Source organism: Brachionichthys hirsutus, chromosome 5 (genome assembly GCF_040956055.1).
Source record: "Brachionichthys hirsutus isolate HB-005 chromosome 5, CSIRO-AGI_Bhir_v1, whole genome shotgun sequence".
In the NCBI taxonomy this organism is placed as follows: domain Eukaryota; kingdom Metazoa; phylum Chordata; class Actinopteri; order Lophiiformes; family Brachionichthyidae; genus Brachionichthys; species Brachionichthys hirsutus.
In genome coordinates, this window is record NC_090901.1 from 4,466,975 (window position 1) to 4,478,223 (window position 11,249).

Here is an 11,249-nt window from a genome sequence, read left to right on the forward strand (position 1 = left end):
GAACAAAGTAGGAAATTGAAGACCCTACAGTTTGAAATATAAAGGAAATGAATGTGCTGAAGGTTTGAGTGGGCTGTCTGTGCCTTGAACACTTTCCCCATCACAATGGAGACTAACCTCAAGCAGGAATCATGAAGTGGACTCCAGGAGGAAAGGCTTGGTGGACATCAATGTGTAATAAAAGTACACTTATTTCACCCAATTCAGACACATTTATTGTATTTTTAGATAAATTGCCAAATACTATATTGCCAAGCTTTAAGAGCCACGTCACTGCTCAGTTGCTGGCGGCTGCCTCCTCCTCTGCCTCCTTTTTGCTCCCCGTCTTGGCTCTCTGGTTGAGCCGTCCATTCTGAAAGCTCTCTGCGGCCGGGTGCTGGAAGTGCTTCCTGGTGCCTACCAGGGAGGGGTTGTTGACCAGGGTGTAGAGCAGATGCCAGTGCCTGCGGGCCCTCTTGGCGGTGGACACTTTGATCTGTTTCTTCTCCTGCTGGACCAGTTGGATCCCTGAGGACATACAGACGCCATGATAGCACCACTGGTATGTATATTTGCACAAATCCCATGCGGTCACAAGAACAGATAGCCTTCTTTTCCTTTCTTTTTCATTAGCTCGACGGCCACCCAGGACTTGCTGCAGACACTGCAGAACGAGTAATAATAGAAAGCAATCATATTCTCATCGTGGACGCATTGCGGAGGCGCACTGGGCTTGCCATTAACACGCTGAAAGCTTGAGCCCCTTGGGCAACGTGAATATGAAACAGGCACTTAGTAGAGCTCGTCTGTGTAATCAGCTTTACTCACGAACTAATCTTTACAACACGATAGATTATTCCTGATAATTCATAACCCTAATTTGAATGTGCACCATCTCTCATGCACATTTCTAATTGGGATAGGCTGTGACTAGATAGAGTTGGATTCCATAACAAGCAATGAAACTTGATGCATTTTCCTCTCACCACATGCGTAGGCGGCCATCACTCACCTCCTGTTGGACTCAAAACCGTCAGCGTACTAATCAGTTGCACATATTTTTGGGTAAACACGACACATCGCATGACTGATTACACCGGCTTCACTGCTTTTAATTATGTATAATGGTAATCTATAGGAGGACGCCGTCTCTTGGTGACAGACAGCGAGGGCTCAGATGGGCGTGGGCACGCCATGAGGACGGCTGATTAGTTTATGACAAATTTGATTGAGACTAGCAGCAGGACAGAAAATGATTCAGCAGTGAGACTCAATTTGGTATTGACATATTAAATCAAAACTGATAAGCTTTCATTTCTCCTGCAGGTCCGAGGCAGCGCCATGATCGAATTATGCGACCTTCTAGAGTTTAAAACCTCCCAGGAGAAATAAAGTCACACTGACTTGATTTTGGATTTTAATGTTTATCTGTAAAGCATGAGAATGTGAATATTGTGTGCTATTGTGAGCACTGAACTGGATTCACCCTTGCCTGTATAGACTGGACAAGAACTGGTTCCTATTAAGCTGCTTTGGTGAGAACAATAAGAAACATTTTCATTTAAATGCATGAACACACAGCCCAGCCCTCGTGCACTTGTGCGAGTTGAATCGGCAGCACTTGGAAAATGAGCATAAATATACAGAAGATGCAAGTCTTTGGCTACACACCCTCCTCAGCATCCCGCGGCCTCTGTGCGCCATTGTTCTCCTGGCACGCAGACTGCAGCAGCATCCCGCAGAAGGCCTTCATCACAGGGTGCGACTGGCTAACCTCAATCTTCAGATAATGAGCGTAGCAGCGGTAGGCTGCAGACAGACACAGAGAGGGTGGGGGGGCAGATCATTCTGACTGGGGAAAAGCAATAAACACATAGAACTGAACCCCATATTGGCAGTGAAGCAATCACACATAATGGCCATACAATCGCACCTCCATTTTTTTAACCACCTGCTTTCCCCAACGACAGATGTCTTAAAATTTGTGGCCGTTTCAGAGGCTGCGTACAATTACACTCGCAGCATTGACTGGAATACAGATATGCAAGCGTCAGTGAGCTGCTGGCAGGGTAAAGTGGATAGGATTCATAGCTGTGACCTCTAAGTGGGATCAGGAAAAGTGAATTTGCTTGTAGAAAATTGCTTCTCTTTAAGCCTTCACTGTGGCAGTGAAGAACCCCCCCCTCCCAGTATATCTACAAAGGTAAAACATGGTGTTCATACCGGGGGCTATTAACACAGTGTATCTGACACCGAGGAGAAACTGCAGGAATGTGAAAAATATTTTTCTTAAATGAAGTCTAAGCCTTTTAAATGCATATTATTTATTTTAAAATGGAGTCAGAGCTATTTATTCGTTTCTGACAGAGACAAAGCCAATAAACACTGAACCCCATATTGGCAGTGAAGTAATCACACATAATGATTGACTAAAATAATGCATAAAGAAAAAATGAGATACATATGATCATTTCTACATGCAAGTTTAGACAAACAACACTGAACCTGATGCTTTGGCCTGACCAACAAACCACAGTGACATTGTGGCTGTACAGAATGTAACGTCTGGTCACCTGGGTCAAACGCCTCCACATTGCGATTAAGAAGACTGATATCCATGCGTCCCAGGTGGACAATGTTGAACAGCGCCGTGATAATCATACGCCACAGAGCCAGTAAGACGCCAATCAGGACGTTGACTGGAAACAGCAGGTACGTTAGCAGGAACAGGTTACCCCTGTAAGAGATGGACAGAATGAATCAGATATCCAGGCCAGTTCCACCATTATCTGTGAAACCATAAGTGAAGACAGGAGACCCGATCAAAGCTAGAGGTATAATGAATCACCTGTTGTCTAGGTCTCGCGTGCCAGCTGTCTTTTTGATGAACCAAAACCTGCTGGTGATGTGTTGAATCAACACAGCCAAGAATATCATCAGCCAGAAGGGCCTGAAAGGACAAATCGAACAATGAGATGCATTCCCTGCATAGAAAGAAAGAATTGACAGCAGACAGATGTGTTTCCATACCCCCCTTACGAGCTAAGGGGGGGGGGGGGGGGTAACATTATCCTTCTATAACTGGTAACAATGAGGCCTCGGTGCTGTTATTACAGTTCAGTTGGGATTCAGTTTCTAAAGAAGAACATTTCAGATATAATTTTGAGTCTTTTTTTTTTTGTAACTCATTGGCCTTTGCTTTGTATTGATTTTGTTTGACAGCCCAACACAGTTTAGCATGAGATTAGATAAAGGGATTTCATACCTTTTTTTTTTACATTACTGTAATACATATTTAAAGCATGTTGTTGTTGCTTATTGCCAAGTGTCCAGGGATCCTTATCCCTGGACACTTGGCAATCATTGATTTTCTATTGACCAGCAGACATAGATGAGTATGTCCAGTGGTAACACAAACATACAGCTCTGAAGTCAAACTATTCAAAGCAATTCTCAAGTTGTAGACATAAGTGTTACAGCAGGGTGTGGGTAGAGCACAATATGTAAGGCGTTATGGTTCTCACCACATGCTCCACAGGATCTGAAAGAGGATCAGATGCCGTCTGTGCAGAACTGGTATAATTATGAGGAAGACAGCGATCAGAAGACAGAGGAAGAACACCATGGTCTGGACAAACATGCCTGCAGGGCAGAGATGAGAGCTTCAGGGCTTCATAGGATACACCACGATCAGCGTCCAACAATCTGCTCCTCCATATCACAGGGAGGAGAGGGGTGAGCTGTATTGTGTATTTCTTTCTCTTGAAAACCTCATGAAGGGAGCTTTTTAACTATCCTTTCATTGGTCAATGTGTAAAAGTACAGCAATATTTGCATTCTTCTTAGTTTGTTGCTAGAAATATAAATATGGCGTCATGAAAAGATTGAAAAGATGGGTATGGCATGGAATGCCATAATGAATGGCAGCCTTAACAACGTGAAATATGAAGACAAACAATAGAGGTAAAAAAAAAAGTGTGAATATGATTGTGCGTAATGCTGATGTACCAATGCAGATGTGAGCTGCTGTGAAGCTGGTGTATCCCATCCAGCAGACTAGCGCTGGTCGGGAAGGCCGGATGCTTCTCTGGCAGTTATACACATTATATATGTCTCCTCTATACAAACCGTTCAGGTTTGACCTGCAGGAGCAGAAAGACAGGACAATGCAGGACTACGCAAGACAAGCTCATTGCTCTGCAAATGTACAAATTACATAAATAACTGAAGAGCATGGGGGGGGGGGGGGGGGGGTGATTCAATGCTCGACGCAGAAAAGCATTTCTTTTAATGTGACATAATTTATGGTAATTGAGCGCTATTTTATTCTAATCTTAATAGCCATTTTCATCCGAGCAGCAGTTAGCTCTGCATGCTTCTCTGCCTGTGCGGATGATTAGTTTCCCATTTAATTATAATAACGCCTTTGTGAGCCATCATGCCCAAATGGAGAAATCAGAATGACGATCATGCTCACAATTCTCTTTGGGGTAGAGAATTTTAAAGTGAGATTAAAAAGTGGAGACTGTTGCATTCGTACCGATGCAGAACCATCGAACGCATGAGCATAGCCAAGTTGACCAAGGCAGACAGGCTCATGGCTGAGATGTAGCACACTGCAACACAAAGAACACAGGACCTTTAAGTTAAGTCGTTTTTTGGTATACAAATGCATGCATGTATACAATTTAGATCTAAGCCTCTGGTTTTACCCACCTTCTACACACCACATGTAATAGACCACTAGTCGGACCACTTCTTGTTTGTCAGGCGAAAGCACAATCTGGAAACCAGCTAAAACGTTGGCAATGTCTTCATCGACTCCCCGACGGGCGGTCTGCATCGTCGGCACCGCGGCCAGGATCAGTAGAAGGCCCACCTGCATAAAAACCATCTAGTCATTCAGGTCCGGATAAATCCGCTCTACATCTGAGGCTTCATCGAAGGCAGATGTGGTGTGATTCCTCACTTTGTCTTTGCACATCTGTTTCTGAATAACAGTAGAAATGCTATAGTTACCTGATACAAGGTGATGAATGAGATAACGGCAGATATAGCTAACTTCAGGGGAAAACGGAAAGCTGTTCAAAAAAAGAAAGGAAGAAAAAGAGACTTAACAAGACTTGAAAACGTAACAATTGGTCAGACATAACAGAAGCCTCTCACATTTACCTTCCTCTGGCGTATAGATGTATGACTTCACAGCATCAGCTATTCTTTGAGGGAGCTTGGGCGTCTCTGAGCTGGATGTGCTGAGGCGAAGGTGCAAATTAAAAACGCTGAACATATTTCACAGTACATTTGAATGAATTTATGGAGACATGTAAGGATGAATTAGCCATCATTCCTTAATACAGATAAATATGCAATTTTTTTAGAAGACTTCTAGAATGTTTTTCTAGCTCCTTTTGAGTTTAACAGTGACACTTATTCTGAAACTTTACATTTTCTGTTCTGATTGAGTAAGAAAAGTCATAATATTTTGAGAATCTCGGGGGATAAATTGCTCATGACAGTAGGGATCATTGAAGTCGTCTGGATGAGAGTTAGAATGACAGTAACAGAGTTTATGCTATCGTTAAAGAGTCACAGTGAACAACGGTTTAAGGTTATTGCTCATTTATACTGCTGAACTGGATAGTCTGAAGGGATGAGAAAATGATTACAAATATAACACATAACAACATTTGATTGTCTTACCTGATTTTGGCAGACTTCTTCTTCTTCCTGAGCACTTTCTTCACATAGTCTTCATAGTAGCTGCTGCTGAGATCCTAGTGCAGGGAAGGACAGCATCCGTTCTCTGAGTGCTTTTCTAGTTTATTTTGTAATAATGTGTGGAATTGCATTATGAACTCATGAACTAAACCTCTCCATGCTAAGTTTCTGCACCTGTGCAGATTTAAGACATGACGTACATTCCAGGAGGGTCTGCTCTAAATATATCCCTCCAGTAATCGCCTCTCCCCAGCTTTGTCACACCTATACTGAGATCAGCATCAAATAAAGACAGCATTGTGTCTCCATGGTGAAAAAAACAAAGTGACATTTCGTAATCTCATTGAGAACGCAACATAAACCAGTTACATCAAATCTACTTAAAATGATTTAGCAACTGGCACATTGTGGTAGACCCCCCCCCCCATCTTAAAAACTGTTTTAGCATGTTAAGCCTCACGATTAGTAGGCAGCTTATAAAGAGCCTTCACATGCACAGATGCCTGTGAAATGTGTCTGACTGAGATTTGTCTTTTATAAGAGTTCAGGCTTCACTTCTAATTCAGCACTTTGATCCAGTTTTTTGAGCTAGCAGACCAATTACTTGCCACGAGGGCAGTACAACCATCCTGAAAGAGACACACCGGAAGGGCTGTGATCAACGCTCACCTCTGAACCATTGTTCTTTTCTGTGCCCTTTAAACCCTTGAATAGAAGAAGGGGATACTGGAAACTGAGGAATGCCAAGCACGCTATTTGGGGCAGGCTGGAGAAAAGGGAATAGTATTTGTGTATCTGCAAAAGAATAAAGAAATGGACGTCAGCTACAGCAATTTATTATCATATACTACATTACATTTACATAAAATGCCCAAATGATTTGTTGTGTGGCCCTGGTGAGACGTCCAGGGTGCACCCCGACTCTCGCCCTTAGTCAGATGGGATAGGCGGCAGCAACACCCGTGACCCACAACACGGATAAAGAAAATTAACGTTATAGTGGGAACATGCTATCCATCCAGAACGGGAGAAGCCTCCTGGATGAGAGGTGAAGCAACTTCAACCAGCATGGATAGATGCACCAAAGCTCATGGAAGTGGTCCCACAACTTACCAGAGGTGTTGTGGGACAGTCAATCTTCTGCCAGACCAGAACACCAAAGTGCGTCCACGACAAGAGGCTACCGAGCACATATCCAACTTTGTTATGTAAGGTGCCACATGCCAGGAGAGGGTAGTATAGTGCTGGGTAGTAGAAGACTCCAAGAATCATCCAGTTTTCTGCAAATACAACAAAAGTACAAAAGGGAGGGAGTAGGATCAAGACTATATTTTGTATTCTGCTGAAACTTCCACATGCCATTAGGGTGTCGTGTGAAGTAATAGGGAACTAACTCTCACAGTTCTTATGTAATTTTATATATATATATAAAAAAGCCATTAGTAAACTTTATGATCAAAATGTCAACAAGAAGCAGTCCAAAGATATTTCTCAGAAATAACATTTACCTACTTGATGCTGACTCGTTGAAAAGAGGACTAATTTGACATATTAAATCAGATATGCAGATATGCTGCAGGAGTGAAATAACATCCTCACGTTTATTCTCTGTGTCTGTTGTGAAGGGGAGAGGGTTTGGCGACATCACCATGTGCCAAAGTTTGCACAAGAGCACTCCAAACACAGCCACAGCAAGGCCCTTGTGCTGCGTATGGTCCAGGAAGTTGACGGGACTGTAAGATCAAGCAGCAGGTATTTAGAGCTCACGTGTGACCGGCCTGAATGAAACGGTTATTGAGCAGACATGATAGTCTTCAAAGGATATAAGTTAATTCTGATAGTATTTATTTGACACCTTCCAGGCTGCCCTTGGCTTGGAACGTCGTGTGTGCGGTATGAACCGAAAGGATCAACATTCTCACTCGCACATACGTACCTCTAAAATCACACATTTAAAGTTGAAGGTTGCCCTGTGTGGCTTAAGCTCTATCTCTATCTCTCTCCCCCCCCGGAGAAGATTTTGGAGTTTATTTCTGACGTGTTAACATAATGTTGATTTTATTATAGCCACAGGAAGTGGCGCTTTAAAAAATGGTTCCTTTAGAAAGTAGCCACCACATTTATACAGCCCAAATCTGAAATTTTTTGTCTTAGAAATTTAATATTTTCTATTGTGAATATTCTGTTTTTATAGTACTATCATGTAATATATAAACAAAAAAATCAGCCTCACCTGAGTAAACCTGAGAGGCCTTTCTGTGTGTTGCCCACCTTTGTGTGTCTGGCTAAGATCGCTAGGATCAGCATGACAACAAGCTGGGAGGAGAAGACGTGTCAGTTAGATTTATCTGCAATCAAGTCAGACCTCACCCTGCTTCAAACTAAAAATGAGTCGACGTCACAAAAGGCCAAAACCCTGGTGGCTCATTAGAACTCCCCATGGATGAATCGTCATCAGTCAGGATCTCAAACCGGCGAGGGTTCAATGACCTGTCATGACCTGTGGCACATTTAGGAAACACAAAGCTGGGAAAACACTTTGGTCTCTAAATGGTCAATCTACCAAGACTATCTTAAAAATGGACTTCAAAAGAAGAGATAGAAGAAGCGATGAGATAATCGACCTGGGCAATAAATTTAAAACATGCCATTGTTAGCAACAAGAACTTTAAAGATAGAAGGATATACCGATTTGATTTCTTCTACATGCATTAAACATAATTCACAATTAAAACACACAAAAAAATGCACCCTGATCCATCAGTATATCTGTCATTACGGAGCAAGGCAGTGCTGACAGGTAAACATGTGACTGCTGGTTTGTTGTCTAATTGCATCATTAAAATGTAGAAACAACAGAAACAGTATGAGTGAGAAAATTATATCAGACGAGAGAACAGTATTACCGGTAAATAAAAAAAGACACGGAGACAAGCATCACATCACACCCAGTGTAGATCACTGCCATTCATTATGTAACACACAAACTATACCATCTTTGTAAGGCTTTCAAATGATAATTTTTAAATGGCTGCATTTTGTTTCATTTGTTTTACACAGCAAGTCAACTTTTTATGTTGGATCTCTTGTTTGAGTGATTGATGAGATATCCCGACATGGTGACTCATTCTTCTGTGTGTAATTGCATATTATTATATACAGAAACATTAAGTCACCCTTTAAAGGTTAGGATTTCAATCAAGTGAACTACATTCTAGGGGCTATCTTTTTTATTATTACTAATTTTATTATTGATCCAATGTCTTCCATGTAATTTTAATGAATTTATCCTTTTCACATCTTTTTGCAATATCCAATAAACAATCAATGACTAAAACACTTAACATGGGCCTGATTTTGACACCCCTTGCACATGATACACAATAAACATGCTTCAAATCTAACAGCAAGGCGTGATACACACCCGGTTACCGACTGGGCAGTGTCATGTTGTGTGGACTTACAGATATCGCAGTGATGCATATATGGTAGAGCTTGTCATCAGCGGTAGGGTCACATAGGGGGATTATTCTACAAAAAAAAAAAAAGGATTAAAATATTTGCATTTGAGCAAAACAATGGCAGATTTGAGTCACTGAACAGGAACACCTCTTTAGACCTTTCACATGTCACTGTCAGGACTGTTTGTGGCTGGAAACTTTGCAGCTAAAATCCTGCGGAGATTTGCATTTAAACGGATTGGTGTCAGCGTGACACTGAACACCAACAAACGCCTGCAGAATGCTCGCGCTCCTGTTCACTGGTAGAGCTGGAATGCCTGGTCATGGGGTCATAAGTAAAACAATGATATTTAGAAGCTTTGTACATCAACACTTAAAGGTTGGGTGACATATTTAAGAAAACACTGCATTATACTACATGGGCAGCTCTCAGACGGGATGTTTTGACATTTATCACGGTGATCTCGTCACTGTTTAAACAATGTTTGAATTTGTATCTTGGCACACAGAGAACAATTTGTACATTTAATGTAACATCCGATTTTAGGTTCACAAAATCAGAGCTGGCTGAGAAGGAGGAGGAGGTGAAGGTGCAGGAGGACATCTTATTGTTCACAAATCAGACACACAAAAGCCTTTCAGACTGAGTTTAAATTTACATTTTACGAGACAGTTGCTGAGAAGTCACACATTAGTGTTCCATGCAATTTCTGTACTGAAGGTTGTATTTTTGCATGGAAAAGTAATTCAGGTGCAAGAAAAGATGTAACCAGGAATGCAGCATGTGACCTGTTGCATTGTGGGATGGGCCGGGGGGGGGGGGGGGGGCAAGCCTGCTAATTTGGGAGCTTCAAACTTTGCATTACATCTTTACATCTTTGAAATGCAGACAAAGCCTTTACACGCTTATTTGAGTTGCGTTTGCTTACGGTTTGCACATATTTTCATATTTTTACAACAAACTCCAGCTTCCCACATATCCTGCATCCTCAAGGGATGAAAAAGAGACCGCTTTTATGGTAATGTGAACTGAACAGAAACAAGACCACACACGGACACTGGCAAAGTACAAGTGTGCCAAGTGTTACCTTATATCTGCATCTCACAGCAACATTGTCCCGACTTTGAAAGTTTTGAAAAGTTAAAAACACAGCTTGAACTTTTTTTCTGAAATTCATTTTTAGAGTAAATATAAAAGCAAAAACAAAAACAAAGCAGATCACATTTGAGCTTTCACCAAAGAGAGACAATCAGAATATACTTACTCCGCTTCATTTTTGGTTGGTAAAGGATCCAGGTCTGGGTACTCATAGTCCAGCAGAGCATCCTTATCCATTGTGCTGTCTCTTTTTCACACAGATCCAAAGTCTTCAGCTACGATCTTCTCGAATCAAGAGGTAAAATTTCTCCAAAGTTGGACTGTTGCTGCTGCAGAGGCGTCCTCTTTCCCTCTGTTTGGTCTAGTCTCACTCACTCACTCCCTCCCTCCCTCACGACATGCATTCAGGTGCCCTCGTCCCGCTGGCGAGCTGAGACAAATGTGACAGGTCCTGCCTCCACAGTGCAAAGGCCTTATTTCGGCTACCAGCACCCCGGGATCCTGGGGAGAGCGTGAGAGGGGGGGCAGTGTGTGAAAGGACGGAAAAATGTGGAGTTCCGGGCAGCCACCTGCAGCTGACTGGGATTAGATCTGCTTTTGGTGTTGTGTTATTTGTACCCGTTGCCAGGGTTAAGTGGTCGGGTGTGAAATAGTTGGAGTTATAAAACTCCAGACTGTGTCGGTAGATGGAAGAGATGAGTCTTTCCTATCAGGGTGGAGTTAAGATAAAGGGGGAATTCTCAGGTTGTTCTCTTCTCTCATGCTTCCTGATTACCAAACTTCATCCAGGTCATTCTCCGGAGCACTGCAGTTCAAATCAGGATGACTGGCATCAGAATCTATACATTTTATAGGATGCATTGTAAACGAGGCCTGGTCATGTTTTGGCACTTTAATATCCTTACATTTTGGAAGTGTTGTAGCCCAGATGGAACCGTGAAGATGGATAGAAGACAATGGGACGATACCTCTCCTCTCTACAAAGCGCTGAA

At 42.3% G+C, this 11,249-nt stretch overlaps 1 protein-coding gene across 1 annotated transcript; it reads right to left on the minus strand.

Annotated features, from left to right (window-relative positions):
• Positions 1 to 277: 277 nt before the first annotated feature.
• stra6 (signaling receptor and transporter of retinol STRA6) lies at positions 278 to 10,494 on the minus strand. The gene is made up of 17 exons (XM_068739554.1): positions 10,424 to 10,494; positions 9,162 to 9,228; positions 7,931 to 8,013; positions 7,297 to 7,430; positions 6,811 to 6,977; positions 6,367 to 6,492; positions 5,680 to 5,753; positions 5,152 to 5,231; positions 4,999 to 5,060; positions 4,696 to 4,858; positions 4,520 to 4,595; positions 3,988 to 4,121; positions 3,504 to 3,621; positions 2,828 to 2,929; positions 2,553 to 2,716; positions 1,651 to 1,788; positions 278 to 507 (listed from the first exon to the last, which is right to left on the minus strand). The coding sequence occupies exons 1-17, from the start codon at positions 10,492 to 10,494 to the stop codon at positions 278 to 280; spliced, it is 1,989 nt and encodes a 662-aa protein (XP_068595655.1).
• Positions 10,495 to 11,249: the final 755 nt, after the last annotated feature.

Excerpts from the sequence above, each read along its gene's own strand:
- stra6 (XM_068739554.1), bottom strand. The coding sequence starts at position 10,494 with ATGGATAAGGATGCTCTGCTGGACTATGAGTACCCAGACCTGGATCCT. Across the intron at positions 2,717-2,827 it reads ACGCGAGACCTAGACAACAG|GGGTAACCTGTTCCTGCTAA; the intron begins GTGATTCATTAT and ends CATCTCTTACAG. Across the intron at positions 508-1,650 it reads GCCGCGGGATGCTGAGGAGG|GGATCCAACTGGTCCAGCAG; the intron begins GTGTGTAGCCAA and ends GTATGTCCTCAG.